Raw genomic sequence first — 19,139 nt, 5'->3', positions numbered from 1 at the left:
TTTATCAAAATACAAAAAATATACACTAAACTATACAAAATAAATGCCCACATACTGACCCCCCCCCCAGGCCCTGCCCAAAATCCAACCTGATCAACAACAAACCCAATAAAAGCCACCAACCAAAAGCTGGGCAGATAAAGGACTCAGACATTTCTGTACAGCATCCATCACATTTCCACCACAAACCTGAGCCGAGGCGGGGGGTGTCAAGAGGCCAATCTCAAACAATGCGGCCATATCCTGTCTAGTGCTGCCCCAGACAGGTTGTCACCTTGACCAGAGGGGAGAGGAGGCACAGCTTGAAGAAAGAACAGTTAAAGCTGCCACCAGCAAAATCCACCAGGGCTCATCTGTCAGAGCCCTCAAATTAAATTTAGTTTTATTTTTAGCTGTCGCTTGCTAAAGCAGACGTATAAAATATGGAAGCACGCAAAGGGCACAGAAGAATGTATGCAACATGATTTAATTCTTCTTTCTACAAAGCAGTCCACAATTTCAGAATAAAACATACTTAGTTTTCCTTGTAGAAACAGATTCTCGTTAGAACATATTTTAGGTGAATTACTGTCACAGTCCTGTACAAAAAGAGACCAAAAGTGTCAAGCACTTTTAGGCACCTACCTGTACATTGTACACAACATGCACTTTTATGTAGCAGTTACTAAATAGTGCTCTCTCAGATCTTAAAAGGGTAATACTTCTTGTTTGACCAGACAAGTAAAATGCTAAGTTTCACTTTGCAGTCTGTCCTGGCTGTATTTCAGCACTTTACTTCTCATGAAAGTCTTTGAAGACAATTTCAGAAAGGACTGGCTGAAGCATGTACTGAACTGCATCTAACTCTGTACTTAATTACAGTCTGCACAGACCAAGCCTGGTAATTTTAATACAACTCAGCACCAGCCCAGGCAACTGTGCAGCTATAAAGACACTGTATCTTCCAAAAAACTTCAGCTTTTCCTTCCCACACTTCGTCCTCATCGTGACAAAGGGACTCTGATGAACGCCTTCCTAGCATCTGACAGCCTCAGTGTCAGCACGCTGATAGGGAGAACACACTGCTGCTTATAAATCCTATTTATAGGCAACTTATTGCCACTTACGGCTTTGGAAACTATAATTGACACCTGCCCAAATGGCAAGAATTTCCAAAGCTTTGGCGCTAAGGTCCTTATTCTGCAACCTATGAGAGCCCTTGAGTATGGGAATAAATTGGGAGCGTTCAATCAGCGCCTGCAACTGCTTGCTAAAAAGGTAACATTTTGGAAGACCCTTGCGTTATTCTATGCCAGCAACTCTCCTAATACTCAACAGGAGGAAAAAGACACGTTTTTCAAAAGGGACTTCTATTTTCTGAAGTGCAAACTAATTTCATTCCAAGTATAACTGCATTGCTTAAGCTACTTTTCTCTCCCAGATGTAAAAGAAACAACGGGAACAAAATGGGCTGATGCTATTTTTGGACTGATCTTGGGCTATCACATCAAAAGGAAGCATTTTTAGTGAAGTCAGTTTGCAGTGATGGAGACGTATTTGTTTCAGGTGGAAGGATTCAAAAATAGAAAAAAGGCGGAGGACTGAGTTGTTTATGTAGAATTCAATTACTGTCATTCTTCTAAAGATAACTCCATCTACAGATTACTGCATTTAGCTCCTTCCCCTATGATAAAATCAATAAGCGTTAGATCCTTTTATACCATCTTTGGTTACTTACTTAAAACTGTAACAAAAATAAACATTCTATCACAAACAACCTAAATTTTAACCAGTTGTGAAAAAGTTTAAAAAAGAAATACTCAGAACACTTTGCTTCAAATCACGCCAGTGAAAAATACTATTGATTTTATCTCTTTACAACTACTGAAAGATGCAGATCAGCTGCTGGGGCTGCTCAAAAATAGCACTGAAATCAGACTAAAATAACAACTTAGACAAAGTCGGTCTAAGAAAATACAAATTGCTTTTTACACGGAACAAACTTTGCCAACTTGTTACCCAGAAGCATCCTTCAGTTTAGAGATAAAGAACAAGCCCTACAACCCTTAAAATCAGAAAACGAAGCTCATGCTTTAAAAATTGATACGAGGAGAAAAACAAATTCTATGGGGCTGATCCTCTGAACCACACAAAGCATCGCAGCCAAAAGTGCTAGAACAACAGGCTCTGCTTTGAATGTTAATTGGCTTTCTAACTGATAATTGCAAAGCTAACATTTACACAACACAGTCAGACAAGGAAAATCTCCCATCTCATTTACCAGGCAGTTCTGCAATGACTGAATGGTAAGTAAGCAAACAGAATATGTAATTAGATTCCGTACTTGAAGTATTTGGTCTCCAGCAAGAAGTCTTCCATCTCTGGCAATGATCCCATCTCGATAAACCTCCTGAATAACAATGTTGATCAAAGGCGTTTCATTGCCACCCACTATGCTAATTCCTAATTCAATATAAGGATTGGACCGATGGATTTCAATAGTAGTGATCTCTCCCTCAGGCAAGGTAGGTGGCTGTTGATTTGCTGCCAATTATTTAAAAAAAGAAAGAAAGAAAAAAATGATTAATATCCTTTATACCTCATCCACTTTCAATAAAGCAAATTACCAGAGGACTGTATAGAGCATAGCGCACAATGGTTTCAGGAACTAAACAACCGTGATAGTATTAGTTTTGTTATTTATTGGGACACCTTGATCATTAGAAATAATCAATGGTAAATTAGCAGCATCCGTGCTTCTTGAAATTGAGGTTAACTGTTTTTTTGAAGATGATATTATGAACCTTTTGACTCCTGGCCTTTATTATAATAAACATTTCCAATTTGATCACATGTATTCACATTTGATGATGATGACAGCAAAAATTCATTTGGGTTTGCAGCCCACAGCACATCTTCACTACATTTCTTCATTAGCTGCTATTATATAAATTATTCGCTTCCACTGAGGTAGCAGGTGCCAAGAAACAGCCCATTTCTGAAGTAAGTGTGGCAACAGCAAAGGAGGATGCCAAGGGATGTTGGATACACAGAGGAAGGAAGGGGAAACGACCACCTTCCTCTGTTAGTGGTGGTAAGGTTGAGTGCTTCCTCTCTAAAATCCCAGATGCTACAGGCGCTACTGATAGCTCAGAGCGAGTGGATACAGGAGTTACTCAGCTACTTTCTGGGCTGAGCAGGGCAGCACTCAGTGTGCAGGAAGCCTGCTGATGCAGAAGGGACCCGAGGGAGAAGAAATCTCATTTTAGATAACAATTGATGCAATTTGAAAGAAAACAAGTGACCTCGGCCTCACTGCCAATAGGTTGGCATGAACTATCTGAGTGAGAAAGTTCCATTACAACCAGATTTCTACTCTTATCTGCTCACAGGACATAACAAACCTCCATTAGTGGCTGACCACACAGCAAAGCTGCAGTATCTCTATATGCCGTGATAAGTGTTGCTCCTCAACTGGACTAGACCTGTTTCTTACATGTTATTCCTGTTTTCAACATCCAGAATGGGGAGAATTCCCCAGAGTGCTAGAACAAAGCTTCATTTGCCAGGGGAGGTTCAATTTGCATATTATGAATAATTTCTTGTCTGAAAGAGTGGTCAAGCATTGGAACGGGCTGCCCAGGGAGGTGGTGGAGTCACTGTACCTAGAAGTGTCAAGAACTGTGCAGATGTGGTACTTAGGAATGTGGTTAATGGGCATGGTGGGGCTGGACTCTATGACCTGAGAGGTCCTTTCCACCCTTAAAGATCCCATGATTCTAATGTATGTGTAGCATACAACACTGTGATATCCAGCACATACACACATACATATTTCTTTCCTTCCTAACTGTTATTCTAGCTCATCTGCACAGCTGCCCATAACTAAAACCTACCAGCATTCATTTGCAAAAGAGCAAAGAAAAAGAAAAAAACAACAAACGTACATCCAGTCTTCCAAAGAGACAAGCTCTGACACCATAACAGCTCCTACACTTGATAAGCAATCTGAAAAGATAACTGAGGACATACTGTCTGCTCCTGTGTTCTCTTCAAAAGGAGGATTGTCGATGCCAGGCTCATCTGCCCAAGCAGGCAGTGTGGGAGTAAAGCTCTGCTCGGCGGGCACGATGCTCTGCTCTGTATCCAGGGACACGCTGTTGGGATGCTCCAGCCCACCAGGCCCAGCCTCACCCTCAGCCTCGGCCTGCAGCTTGCTCGCTTTCCGCCTCTCCAGGGCAACCCTTCGGTGAGAGGCCCCAGGGCACCTGCAGAGAAAACACGGACATCAAATCTGCAGCAAGAACCACAGTGCCAGTTCTCCATAAAGCAACATAAGTCTTCCTCAAAGCCATGGCTTTAAATGAGTCATAAATGTTAACCTGGATTGATCTAGTGGCTGGCAGCCCTGCCCATGGCAGGGGGTTAGAGCTCCATGATCTTTAAGGTCCCCTTCAACCTATGATTCTATGATCTAAAGACCAAAACACATATCAGCGGACAGAGACCAAGATGATACTGCTTACTTCACAGAATCTCCCCTGTGTAGCTTCCTGGCCCTGAACTAAACGTGCTGTGATTCACTCTGAATGAGGACTTTTTTTGCTACATGTATTTCAGTTTCTGGAAGATAAACCTTTCTGGAAATATTGCACAGGCTCAGTACAAAACCCAAAGAGTAGGAGCCCTGTTTCAGGGCACATGTGAGCACCCACTGGAGCTATCACGCTTGGCCCCAATGAGCCAAGAAAGAAGCATTACATTTTCCTGGAGCCACCTTGGGAAGGAAAGAGAGAGATTAAAAGTTAACCTAGACTGTCATCTAAGTATTAGAATACTGAAATACATTACACTTGTCCATGAGTTTCCATGAGAAGTTTAACATAAGTTTTCATGACCTCTTGAGTGAGTAGAGTTTCATTGCCCTCATTCTTTTCTTTTTCTTCCTGAAGTCACAACGGAGGTTCAATATTGTTTTGCTTTCCCCCAAGTAGCAATGTCCCATCAGCATTCTGTTCTTCCCATGGTAACCTGATTTTCATAAGTCCCCATTATTTTAAGGCAATGACTCTGCACTTGTGCTTAAAACACTACAATAGTTTATTGTAAAGAAGGGCTGCAGTGTTGCAAATTGATGGAAAGCCTTCATTTATTGAACAGTCATATCTATTTGTAAATGACTAATGTGGACATTGAGCTTACTTTTGCTGTGTTACACAGTTTTGCCAGCTTCTGATATTTCATGTCTTACAGTATTTGATGTCCTTCTAAAGCTTCTGCTTTGGGAGCTGCTGACCACATAAAGATGTTTTTACTGCAGCACTGCCGGAAAAAAAAATGAAACTGTGTTCTTGGAAGGACTCCTTGTTTGGGAATTTGACTGACTGTTGTAATAAAAGGAGAAATTATTCACGTCTGCTAAAGGATAAGGAATGTGTTTACAGGGTAGAAGACATCAGAAGTCTAGATGTTCAAACCTGTTAAACTGGAGTGGTCTGAGAATCAAAATGTGCTGATATTCTGTGAAAAGGATGTAATAATTGTAGGGTTGGACTGTTCTGACATGAGGGATTTTTAAGAAATACTAACAAAGCCACTCATCTCTGAGGAATTTTGATAAACACTCGTGTATATTTTCTGACACCCCACTCCAGCAGTTATACATAATCCAAGACAGGTATTTACAGGTGAATATATGTGTACATATACATATATCGTGATACGTGTTTATCAGAATGAAATGACCAAAATGTGAAATACGCATAAATGCAGAGCCTAAAAGGTAACATCATGAAATTACACTTTTATTAAATCATTTCTTGGGGTTTTCCTCTAGACAATGAGTTTCACACCTGGACATCTTGCTCTTTAAATTCCAGAAAGTGCAAGCACGAAAGCTGAAAACTACTCAAGTGAATAAAGCACAAACTCCAACATCATTCACCTCTTGAGCAATGTGTGAAGAAGTAAAGCTCCTGCAGAAACACCTTGTTCACTGCAAGCTCTGACAAGTTTAGGACAAAGCCATCCTATGCTGCATGTCTGTACTGCCCCTGAACAGCAATGGGAGGGCTAATTTTAGGCAATGATGTGAATTGCCCAAAACTGACATTGTCACACTGTGATGCTTCAGTCCTACAGAAGATCAGAGCCCAGTAAACCGGGCCATTTCTGTGAACACACTGCCTTCTACCATATCTTCTACCAGATATGTACCAGACCTAATGCAGCCTATTCAGAAGGCCTATGGATCATGGAGGAGTTGGTGTAGATGGCAAAACTCACCTTGGAAATCCATGGGTTCTTTTGGGGGTTGTTTAAAAATAAATATAAATAAATATATAGGACAGGACAGACCAAACCCATCCTTGGAAGTGTCCTCTTTCTGTCAAAGCTTTCCAAACCACAGACAGGTTCTCCCCACCCTCGTTCACACAGCACATTCCCCCATCACTGAAGAGCAGCTGATTAAAGCTGTCATATGAAATATAAATAGATTTGAGGTTTATTTTTGCAGATGATTTTTCATTATCATTTCAAAGGCTAACAGCGAGAAATGTAGAGAACATCCTGAGTGCACCTACTTAGTTCAACAGAATCCCTTTTATGCAACCAGACAAAAAAAGAAAACAATACAGAATTAACTATGTTAAGATTCCTCCCCTTCTTCCCCAAGTGAGCTGGTGATTTTGGAGGACTCAGACTTTCAGCTGGTACTGTGGAACTGGATGGCCTTAAAAGCAGCTGTCCAGTGGACACATCAAGTCACACCATGCCAATTGCTGGGTCTTTAAACGTGACATGCCATCTACACCAAGCAACAAAAACAAGTGTTGGTATTCAAGCACATAAGTTGATGCTTTTTTTGCAACGCAAAAATGTATTTATTAGCACTAGGAATGCATTATTCACAAACAGGGAGACCATAGAGCAGCTGTTAACAGTTAACAAGTGCCAATCAATCTCTAAAGGTGCACACCCTTACTAACACTGCTTTTGCCAAATGTTTGAGATAAAGAGCAGTTAGGACAAAATCCTGTGGCAACTCTGTGAACACAGATGGATGCTTCAGGTTCAAAACTAGCATCAAAGATTCTTTTTATGGATACAGGAACTCATTCTCCTACAAGAAATTGCATAAATAAGAGCCTGAAACTGAAATATCTCTTCCAGGAATGACATTTCATATCCACCTACAAAGTCAGAACAATTTCACTAAGAGTGAGAAGAAAGCAATGATTGTGTTTTTTAAACTTGTGAGTGATTACTTTATGACTCCAGATGCCAAAGAGTAGAAATGCTGGAACAACCAGCTAAAGCACCTCAGTGATGCTATTTATCAGGAAACTTGAAGGGCAGTTGTTCTTGGGATGTAAAATGAGCTTCTTGTTGACTCCCTCCTCTCCTCCACTCAGCAGCAGGAATGGCTTTAGCTCAGTTCTGGATGTTGACAGAGTGTGAATTTTACCTTGAACCTCTTTTAATCAGTTTAAATAGCCAAGTCTGCTTGTGTCTCATTTAAAAGCTGACTTCTTGGAACGCTAGCAGCAATCTCTCTGCAAAGAAAAGACCTTTCACACAAAATTAAGATGTAGTTTACAATGTATTCCAAGGAATAACAGTAGGGGCTTGAAAAACACATTTACTCACTGACTACTGAAAAGATTTCGTTGTAACTTAGGCCATCGGTTTCTGCCCAGTATTGAGGTTCCATAAAAACAAACACACCAAATGGCCTCAAAACAGTTGCACTGAATCGCTCTCCAAAGACTCCAAAGAAGCAGCTGAAATGCCTGTGGTATTGCTCATAAACTTTGCCAACAAAATGACCTTAAATAGTGATTTTGGCAGGATTTACAGCTGCAATTCAAAGTAAAACATGTTGCCTCTTTGGAAAGCGAAATGTTTGGGTTTTGTTTTTCTTTTGCCAGGGGAGAAGAAGAAAAAAAAAGAATAAAGAAAAGGAGACACTAGACTTGTGAACCAGAAAAGACTAAGATCTAGGGAAACGCACATAGCAGAGGGCTTTTGTTGTGTATTTGTCTCTCACATCTAATGACTTGAGGAGCCCACAAAGAACCAGGTGGCTTCACAGAAGAAACCAACCACATACAGACCCTTCTCTTTTCCAGCAATGGAGAGAATCCATGGGGTACGTATGGAGAAGCTCTGACTACATCTCTTATCTACTACTTTTGTGTAAGGAAAGACAGCCCAGAAGAACGCTAAATATTACATATGCTCTTCAATCTGCTTGGTGTTAAAAACAGAAATGTAGGGACAGTGCTGCCAGCTCGCATGAGAAAAAATAGCTCAGAAGTCCTATAAGAAACACTAAAATAACTGATATTTCCAAATTTCTGAATGATAAGGTTTTCTATTTATACAAATGATTTTCATGTGATCTCCTCACTCTAAATTTGTATATGAAGCGTGTTGATCAAGACACAGTGAACAGTTTCGTCCTTTTTGGAAGTTCAAGTGAAGCCTTCCACAAAACTGGCCTGGATGTTGGCCTCAACATTTGGTAAAACGCCTCCATCCACAATGATAACTCAAACCACTGCAGCAGAACACAGGAGAAGAAGAGTGAAGCCTGTCGCAAAACGAATGCATAAATGCAACACTTAACCCCCCTGTTCAAAAGCTGTACACATTTAGGAATATTGTTTTGTATGGTGGAATAGATTTTGTCCAGGACTGATTCATCTGTGAGAATTAACTGAATCCAAACCACAAATAGAAGAAACTCTAGGAATGTCCTTAAATTTTGTTCTGATAAATTGCCTGTGATATTTAGAAGTGGAATTGGCACCTACTTTGTTAAACATTACCAGTTTTTCTTACCTGCCACTTATCAATCAAGTGACAGGGCATAACAGTACAGCCCGGCATTATTCATGTGTTGTTTCCTTTAGGGCAAATTACACCGTGTTCAACTTCAAAAGTCACATTTCCCAAATGAACCTGATAAAAACTGAAAGATTAATAAATCAAGAATATTTTCTTGAAGCATTGAGGTACCATGGAGGGCAAATAGTGATCACAAAGCAATCAAATTATTGTCTTGTGCCTCTTATTTCTAGAGTGGCTTGCAGTGACCCTGCATTCCAAGTTGCCTGGTAGATACTATGACATGTCCTCAAGCTTTTATGCTCAAAGACAGTAGACTGTAGTATCCCTGGAAAACTGAAGTGAGAATGTTTTTTAACCTCCAAAACTAACCAACCAGATTTCATTTCTTAAAAATATAAGCTAGTTATTTAAGTGCTTACTGAGACTGGTTTATATTAATCTATATTGAAAACTGTAATAATACTGAATGATGTCTTTCTTTCCTACATTTAATCATCAGTAATAACATTTTACTGGAATCACTAATCCATACCAAATCAAATTCAAATGACACATCTCTTATGTCAGCAATGATAATTTACAGGTGTTCAGATGTTTGCAAATAAACTTAATTGAAAACCAAAAACCACCATGTACTTAAAATGCACATCGGCATCCTGAGACAACAGAAGGAATTCAAGATGAGCAGCTTTCTGAATTGAAAGCTTTGAGCTGACAAACAGGAAAAGCCAGTGACTCAGCTCATGCAGATTTCATAATAATCTTATGTATTAGGAAAATGAGTGTTTCATATATATATATCTGAAGGGAATATACATGGTGTTCCAAATACAAATAAGCTGTAAACTGACCTAATGTCACTCAAAAAGATACCAGTCAAGGAAAATGGACTGAAAAACTGAGAGAAATGTCAGTGAGAAAGCAGAACATAAAATGAATATGCAGCAAGAGTCTTACTAGCATTTTGGCTCTTATCAAAACCAAATCCGTTTAATATTAGGATTATAAACCTAACAGTCATATTGTCTCTCCAGCTCCCTTTAAGTCATCATATAGACCAGAAGTCATCTGCCTGAAAGAAATGAACATGCCTAAGATAACATGGAAATGTGGAGACTTAGAGAAAGAAAAAGAACAAGGAACAAAAAAGGCTACTCTTTATTACCTGTACTTCCCTGAAAAGGATGCTGCATGTGTGCATGTCCATGCAGTGGGTACAAACACCAGCAAAACTCAGGCAACTCCACACGCACCCCAGACTACAGCGCTGCTGCATGTTCAGAGTCCTCTTGGCCTCCCAGCTTCAGCAAGTCTTTGGGCTTAGAGCAAAATGGAAGGGGCTATGCTGAAAAAGCACTTGACCAAAGCATACCTCTCCTGAGCCTCCTTAGCACCAAGGCCTGAAATGCAGCTCCTGCCTGTGACAGGGGCTGGGCTAACACCACCTGCACTTTGGAGAGAAACAGGAGGGAAGGAACCTCTCAGTCACTGCTTTGCTCTGGTCTGAAGCCTATTCAGGTGTCTTGGTGTCCCAGGACAAACATAGGGACCCACTAAGCAAGGAAACACCCTTCATAAAACAAGCAACTTTTGAGGCACAGGCTATTTAAAAAACCCAAAGTATCACAGTGAAATAAAACAAAGCATGTAAATTAAACGTGATTAAATTAACATGGGATGGAAACAGAAAGTTCTTGTCTCAGTGCAGTGACGGATGAGAGGAAAAGAGTTAGGCCACGTACCATCCACTTCTGCTATCAGTCACCAGGCAATGTGTTTGTTTTTACAGACACTGCTGTTAAATGCTCACACACTGAGTTTTGTTTCTTTTACACTTTGTCTACATGCAACAGAGATGCACAATGCTTACTCCTCTGGTTTTGATGCTTTTCGTAGAGACAGTTATATGCTTTTCTGAAACCTCTCTCTGAAATATGAACATAGCTTTTCCAAGTTAAACACAGTATTGTGAGCTGAATTGAAGGCGAAAATGCACCAATCACACTGAGTTGTACACAGGAAATATTATCTGCTATCAGAAGCAATTCAAGTGAACAGAATCCTTTGAAAGCAGAAGCATTTCCTTTGAATGCATTATTTCCTTCTCAGTGTAATTCCCCACTATACTCGTCTTGTAATTTCTTAGATCTCCAGTCAGTTTAAAAATGTGTTGCTTTGTCTAGATGTGCATAAAACCTTTTAGCTCACTCACAAATTCCATCTCGTTCCGGCTTTAACATGAGTGTTACGTTCAAGCTTTTGTTAATGGCTCATATAATAAAATAATTAACATTTGCTTACTGAAAGTATCCTCTGAAACTACAGAGAAAACCAAAGCAGTTAAACGGACCCCTCAGATCAAGTCCAATATCAGTCCATTGAGATAAGTGACATGCTTTACACAGAAGAATGAAATATGCTCATGTAGCAAGTATCTCCAACCGTAAGGATGCTTTTCTTTGTCGGAAGAATGAAGTGCTCTAGTCTACATAATATTAAATATTATTCCAACCTGAACTTGATAATCTTATTTCCTCTTTTTCTGTCATGCCCTCCTGTCACTATTTAAATGCTTAGGGTAGGAAAGCATAAAATAAAAGAACAATAAAATGATTAACAGTTCAGAATAAGCTGCTAAACCTGTGAATGGGTTTAAAACAACAAGCAACAGAAAAATAGGTCTTGCAGGTGTCTCAAGAGGCACCCTGTCCATTTGCCCATCTCAAGGAAGAATCGTGCTGCTCTAACTATTCCTGACAAAAGTTGCTTTACCATATTCGTACAGACTTCTGAAAATGGAGAATACACAACCATCCTACCCAGAAATTTATGCCAGTGCTGGATCATTATAAAGGTTTTTTTTTCCTAAAATCTGAACTCAATTTCCTTTGTTCCTACTGCTCTGCTTCCCTCCCCCTTTGCAGACATGGTCTGCATTTGCCTCGCTCCTCCCTACTCAGTCTTTATTTTCCTCTACCTTAAATAACCCCATCTCCTTTCACCTTTCCAAGACTCCTGCTGACTCACCTTGTTCTTCCCATGACTCTCCACATGCTCCCTGATATTCTCTCTGTGCAGTGTCCAAGACTGAACTCAGCACTCTGGCTGGGCTCAGTATCATTTCCTACAGAGCTGTACTGTGGATTTCATAGCCATCACCAACCCTCGCCTCCCTCTGCCTTGCACTTTATCCTGAGCTACGAATCACTGTGTAAGTATTAGTCTACCAATTCCATCATCTAAACAGCTCACCTGTTTTTGAGATGTGCTGCCAGGTCACATCGCTGCATGACTTCCTGACACACCGATGAGAAGGGGCACAAAACAAGTAACTTGTCTAACAGTTTATGAACGAGAATGCTGGATTTTTTGCAGAGTTTAAAATGGAGTCTTTTTCGATCCAGCGGGCAGAAATCTTTCTCCTGCAGAAAGTTCCTTAGGCACTTGTAGCAGAAAGTGTGTCCGCAGGGCGTGTCTAATGGCTGAAGCAAAGGTTGCAGGCAAATGTGGCAGATCAGGTCATCGTCCACTTCATTCTGGTAGTTGTACAGGTGGTTCTCTCTTGTCCAGTGCTGCTGGCCACACTCGAAGCACAAGGGGTTCAAGGAGGCGTTCTGCTCTGCCAAAGCCATGTCATCACCTGTCGTCCCCATCGTGCAGCTAGGAACGCAGAGGCGTCCTCCTCCTCCTCATAGGATGGTCTGCTCCTGCAAATCCCAGAGGGAAGCAGCCTCTGAAAAGGTGGCTTCTGTTCTTCACTCGAGCGTCACTTTCTGCAACAGATAAGTAAGTAAAAATTATTGACATGACAAAGTATGGCGGCTCTCGTCAGAGCTATTGACTTGTTCTGTGTTTACCAAAATCCACTAAGTAACAACAGTTCCATTAAGAGAACATTTTTGTTTCCTGTAAATTTGTCATGGAAGAGAGCAATGAAAAATACACAATTCGTTTGGTGAGAGAAACATTTCATGGCTTTGTAACAGCTGCTCGGGAGCACAGTGTTCACCTGCAAGAGAAGCAGTTTGCTGAGAGCAAGGACATCACATTATGCAGTGTCACAGCAGATGCACGCAGTCAGCGTCTAGCACAAAGACACTCCACAGTGGAACGCTGGTTATATGCCCATGTAATTAAATGTGGTCTTCAATATGCAATTAGGATTTTATTCAGCAATCTGGCCCCACTTTCTTTTATTGTTGTTGTTTGTTTTTGGTGGGTTTTTTTGTGTATTAATGTGGAATATTCCACATTAAAGGTCTAAATACCTCATATTAAAAATAACAGAAATGATTGCTTGCCCTGTTATTCCCAATAGTAATAGAGTGTATGCCACCCTTTACCTTCATGTTCTGTCTGTGAATTCCTACACAGTAAGAGGGGCCAATTCTAACCAATGTGACACATTTGATTTAATATAAGGGCAGAAATAAAAACACACAATAGAATAATTATGTGGAGCCACTGGTTCCAAACAACTAAACTGTTCTGCGTACTCAGTGTGACAAAAATCATGTCAGTCAAAGGATTCTATGTCTGTCACTATGGGATTTATTTCCTAAACTTTATAAGTTATTAGAATTTGCCCATCTTAAAATAGCTGCATGGTCAGGAAATTGCAGCCATCAGTCTACAGTTTCAAACACCAAATCCTTAACCCACCCAACATTATTTATCTTTCTCTCCCATATGAAATTACACTCTTTGTATCTTATAACAGGATGATTTAGGCAACAAAATGAACTTTCTCCCATTCTTAACAACCCTGTTAATTAGTTAGTTTTGGTATAAATAATCTCATTCAAAAATAAAAATCGAATTAGAATGATGCTTGTTTTGTGCCTGAATTCTTTATCACAAACTCACAACACTCAAGAGAGAGACCGACTGTATCCTAACAGACAAGTAGCAAGCGTGCACTGAAACGAAAACCACTAGCTTAGGCACTGTCCCATAAGCTTTATTTTTAGCTGTTGAAACGTAGTCATAAATGCATTCCAAAATTTACATGGAACAAATGCATTTCACTACGTCTTACATTTTAAGAGAGTTTTTGCTTCAGTTTTTGCCTCTTAACCTCACACACAGCCAAGCATAAGACTTAGAGCACATTTTGCAAGGATTATTATATCCTTTGACGCAAAAAGGATTAAATAGTAATTTGTAATCCAGGATTCTATTCTGCTGTGGAAATTGATGCTCTTCATTGCCCTGCCTTGTAGCAGATAATGTGCACCTTCTGGAAAGGATTTCAGGAGGGAATAGCACAGCAGTTCTTAGTTACTGGAGAATACAAATGCAAAATGAGACCCAAAAAGAGATTACTCAAAACCAGTCTTAAGTGCATTATGTAAAAATGCAGACGGGCAAGCAGATAAGGAGCCCAGCACATAGGGCCCTCATGCATAAACCACAGCTCTCTAACCACACACTCCTCCTCCAAGATAAACACAAAAGGAATGAGACCCACCTAATGGCTCTTCCTTAGGAGATTCAAAAGAAACCAGATCCATGTTCTAGAAAAACACTGCATTGATTCAGGACTTTACCAAATCATTTTGCTACATAAGTGCCACACAGCATGACCAGTATGGAGGGACTGGGCATGCAGAAGGACTCAAAGCCTCCTGACAGTGTGTCGTGTAAACACGTGGACAATGATGCTTTGTTCAAACTGCTCCAACTCATCATGAAAATTAGGACTCCTCCTTCTTCTCCACGTAGCCAAGATGCCAATAAAGGAGAGTTCTACACCAGCAAGGTGCACTCCAGTTACAGACTCTTAACAGTGAGTACCTCAAATTCATAGAACCACAAAACAGTTTGGGTTGGAGGGGACCATAAACTTCATCTAGTCCCTAACTCCTGCAGTAGGCAGGAAATGAGAGGAAAGGCCTTGAACACCTTCATGAATGGAACATGCACAGTTTCTCTGTGCAACCTGTGTCAGGGGCTCACTGCCCTCACAGTAAATAACTTCCTTCCTTGTACCTAATTGAAATCTACCCTCTCTTGGGGTAGATCCCCTTTTAAAAGTAACAGGCTTGTAGCACCTCTGCCACTCTGTAAAGTGGTTTACTCACATCATAACCTTCTACAGAGCACAATGCAGTGCCAAACAGCAAATATACCCGTGCTGTACTCACTGCAATCAAAGATTCCAGCACCAGGCTTCTGGAAGGTTGTAATTAAATCCTTTTTGATCAGTTTACTATAGATTTTGAATGAAAATTAAGGGAAGTTTTTGAGAGAAGCAGCATTCACTGTGATTTTTTACATCATCAGGATGAGCTGGAGTGGGACAACAGAGCGCTGGTCAGGTTGAGATCACGGGGCCAATGGCAGCCAGGGCCACAGGCAGACATGCTGAACCAGATCTATTTCTGTTGGCTGCTGACGTGACTTCTAGCTGCTTCCCAGTGCTGCTGCTGCCAGGGATCAATAGAGATCATATGAGCTAACCTGAGCACTCCTTCAGCTGATCCGCCAGCCCTTCTGTGGTGGAGCAGGCTGCAGCAAGGAGGGACTGACAAACAGACCCACAGCCCAAAGCCACAGCCTTCTGAAATAAGAACATTTGACTGTGGCTCAAAGATATCCTGACTGTGTGGGACTGCTTCCATTCTGCTGGCAGAACCTTTCTGAAGGAAAGACTTGCCCTTCTGATCCTCCCCTGTAAGCTTTTGCTTGTGCCTTGATTCCTCTTCCCCTAGTGCTGCAGCAGGGCTCACTGCAAGAAACAGATGGTCTATTACAATACAGAGTATCAAAAGAAACCCCAAACCTCAAAACCAAACACACATGCCACCCCAAACAAAAGAAAACCTAGAGACTTCATCACTCCAGCAATGCTGTCTGCTGCCTTTGCATTTAGGGCAAGCATATTCAATAACAGGAATTATTCACTGGATTTGTATTGATTATATACCACAGCTGCCAAGGCTTTCCACAGGCTGTTCCCAGTGCAAAATCTCACAGCTGATTTACCAAGCCCACAAGCACAGCATTCATAGTCCAAACAACAATCAGGATAGCAAGCGGGGTCTAAATTTCCCTGACACAGAAGTACTATATCCTGAAATACACAGCACCAGGGCCCTGCCATTTATATTACAGCACTTCATTCCTCTTTATGTATTCCTTATATTGTTTGCTGTCTCTCATATTACTGCAGATCCCCAGCTCCACAGGATGGTTTCAGCTCAGGAGAGCTGCAAACAGGAGCAAATAGTTAGAATTTTAAGGGGGGGGGGGGGGAAAGGAGTAAGAGGAGGGTAAAAGAACCAGCCAGGACTGGTTTTCAAGTCAAGCAATTCCCTAGAATATAATTCACCTGGGACTTCATTACTATAGCATAACAGTGCAGGTAGTGCCCTGCTTTCAGTTTTAAATCACAGTTCATTTGGGAACTGAGCAAGACTGGACATCCAGCTGTGCATTTTTAATGCATTTTTTATGCAAAACATGCATAACAGCAATTTTAGATTGAAAGAAGGAGCCTTATTCATGGGCCTCCCGTAGGGCTGATATATTGGCTCACCCAACATTCTTTGGAGAAGTTTGGCACATTTTTCCATAAGCATTAAAGGACAGGCTTTATAGCCACATTGCATTTTATGATGCTTATTCCTTCCGTTTGGATGGGCATGATAAACAACCAAACAAACAGAAGAACAGGATGGACAAAATATTATCACTAGTGGAAAGGCTTCCCACGAACCAGAACTCATCCTTTTCTGGTCAGACAGATTTGTACTTGCCACCTAATTGTTCCGATATCCCTATTAATAAATCTGGATGGTAGCACGGTCAGCATCCTGGGTTTTAGGAGAATTTTCTTGATTTACAAATTTGCAGGATTTCTGAAGCCTGTTCTTGGTCTTGCACTACATCCCCACTTCTAAGGCACCCCAGCTGGAAAAGATCTCATGTTCTCTAAATTCCCCTTGCTCAAATGCTATAGCTGTAAAGAGCATCCCTTAACAGCCAGGAGTTGATAAACACAAGCCACGGGAGAGGGAAACTAGACAGTGGTCACATTCATGGCTTTAAACCACATCATAACACGAAAAATCAGTCCTTTGTTCCTAGTCCAGTATCCTTCATGGGAATTACAGCATCATACTGATGATTCAGAACTGTTTTCAAAGCAGACCACAGTTTGCGTGGACTAACATAAGATAGTAGAAACTCGGCAATAAAATACATGGTGAGAATAAATAGCTGGCAAGCAGTCTTAGAGGGAAAAAGTGTCATGCCACATCTTCCAAAAAGCGTGACCTAGCTCATTAGATACAATCTGTGTTTTAAGATTAAAGCCATACAGCAAACAAGCGGAGCAGAACCAGCAACTTGTGTCAACTGCATAACATCCATGTTAATGATCCAGATGTCTAAGGGCTCTGCTGCTGCCCAATACAAAAAGCCAACTCGACTCCAGTGCAAGACTGTGAGAAAGTAATCCCACTTGACTCCTACTCTTTTGAACACATAAACAAAACCCAATGTTGTAATGTCAAAAGATGACATCTGGTAGCTCAAAGTCAGGAAAACAGAGGGAGATGGGATGAGTACAGGAATTAGACTTGAACGGATTTCTCTTAATGCACCAGAAACACTTTCACTGAATCCTGATTATGTTTTCTACATTTTTGAAGTCATTCCGCAGAATGACCAGAATTTTTTATAAACAAAACTAAATCCAGTTGCGGCTGAAGAAAACTGAACTACCATCAGGCAGTGCTGGGCTCACAGTATAGTCGTCTGCTGGCAGATCTGTCAACCCTTTGTGTGTCTTTCTGTTCAACCGAGGCAATGCCTGCACAGCCCAAGCGCCTGCACCACACCAGGTGCTGGCACAGCATCCCCACCAACAGAGCCCTGCTTAAAGCTGGCGAAAAAAGGAGCATTTGGGAAAATGAACCTGTGTTTGTGGAGTGCTGCGTTTCCACAGCAACAGGAATGATGGGCTTTAATTACGGCAGCTCCTTTCGGTAGGGGTGGCTCTTGGCAGGGCACCTGCTGCATGGGGCTGTGATGCTTGGGCCAAGGCAGGGCATCCAGCATGGGGACACCTGTGCCACGTTGTCTGACTGAGGAGATTTTGGGGATCCAAGCATCAATCTCAGCAACGAACATAAAGATGTAAAGAGAGGTGAAACCATACACTCTGGGAAGTGTGGGGCCATCTCTCCATTAGACAGTGCATTGGTTATGCCCATCTCCCAGAACCACTGCTCCAAAAAGTGGAGATCCCTGATTACTGGACAAAATGGAAGGAAGTGGCTTGGAGAGATTAAAGAAGGAGCCAGAAGGTTTTGCTCAAAGCAAGCGAAGAACATCACACAACCATTTTCTACAGCACAAATGGAATGGCTTCTATTTTGGGACAGGGAGATTAAAATAGCTTCAGTTTAGTCAAATCAGTCTCAAACGAGACAGGGAGGATGAGGATTGTAACCATATGAAAAATCTATTCTTTATAGCAAATACAGGGCTACATCAGATAAATCACCTCAGAATAGATGAAAAAGAGACAAGAACATGAATCTTTAATGAAGATGCACATTAAAACAAACAAACAAAAAAACACAGATTAAACTTTGAATATTCATATCCAGCAAGAGAAGCACTAGAAAAAGAAGGAAGCGAAAGCATAAACCAGGCTACAGGAGAGAAAGCCTCGTGCTGTCTGACAGTCGAAAAACAGGGCTCTGAAAGCCCTTGGAAGGAGAAAGGTATCAAGTTTCTTCCTTCTTCCGTAGGCAGGGCTGGCCACTGCTGCCCATGGCACTGGATTTCACCCTTCTCAGCTCCTAGGTCTTGCATCAGATATGGGCATGACAAGTTTACAACCTGCAGGCCTGACTCTGCACCAGATCTCCCCAAGGCCCCACATCTTTTTTGGGATCTGGTGAAAAAATAAATGAGAAGCAGCAAAGTGAAATGAAAGTGGAAATGACACACGCTTACCTGGCAGTAGAGCTCAAGATAAATTTCCCTTCCGAGCAAAGAACATAGAAAGAGCAGGATTTGGTTACCACTGCTGGAACAGGTGGGTTCTTACATCCAGTGGGAGAGCTAGAAGTAGCCCAACAGTCAACAGTTAACTGCAAGTAGTCAATCAGATGGCCTTCTTCTTGCTTATGGGACAGAGGAGAAAGGCAAGAAAGAGTAAAGCATTTGCTCCACCAGAATGGTTCTTTTCTTCAGTGCAATCTGTCCTACAGCCCCTGACATATGTGCTACCCTTTCTGTCGGAGAGATGAAAGCAGCAGAAAGCTGTCGATCAAGATGTTAAACCT

The 19,139-nt window shown here is 41.3% G+C and overlaps 1 protein-coding gene across 4 annotated transcripts in view; it reads right to left on the bottom strand.

Moving 5' to 3' along the window:
* The window catches only part of LNX2 (ligand of numb-protein X 2), a 53,402-nt gene that overhangs the window by 12,551 nt on the left and 21,712 nt on the right, over positions 1-19,139 (bottom strand). For all 4 annotated transcript variants that reach the window (XM_015852055.2, XM_032442151.1, XM_032442150.1 and 1 more), the window contains 3 exons: positions 12,088-12,608; positions 4,012-4,247; positions 2,324-2,523 (listed from right to left, as the gene is read on the bottom strand). In XM_015852055.2, the coding sequence (XP_015707541.1) occupies positions 2,324-2,523; positions 4,012-4,247; positions 12,088-12,488 (837 nt within the window). In that variant the 5' untranslated portion in view covers positions 12,489-12,608. The remainder of the gene's footprint in view (positions 1-2,323; positions 2,524-4,011; positions 4,248-12,087; positions 12,609-19,139) is intronic.

The sequence above is a fragment of the Coturnix japonica genome, chromosome 1, assembly GCF_001577835.2.
Source record: "Coturnix japonica isolate 7356 chromosome 1, Coturnix japonica 2.1, whole genome shotgun sequence".
NCBI classification, from domain to species: domain Eukaryota; kingdom Metazoa; phylum Chordata; class Aves; order Galliformes; family Phasianidae; genus Coturnix; species Coturnix japonica.
The sequence above is the reverse complement of the archived record's forward strand: the minus strand, read 5'-3'. Positions and strand labels throughout refer to the sequence as shown.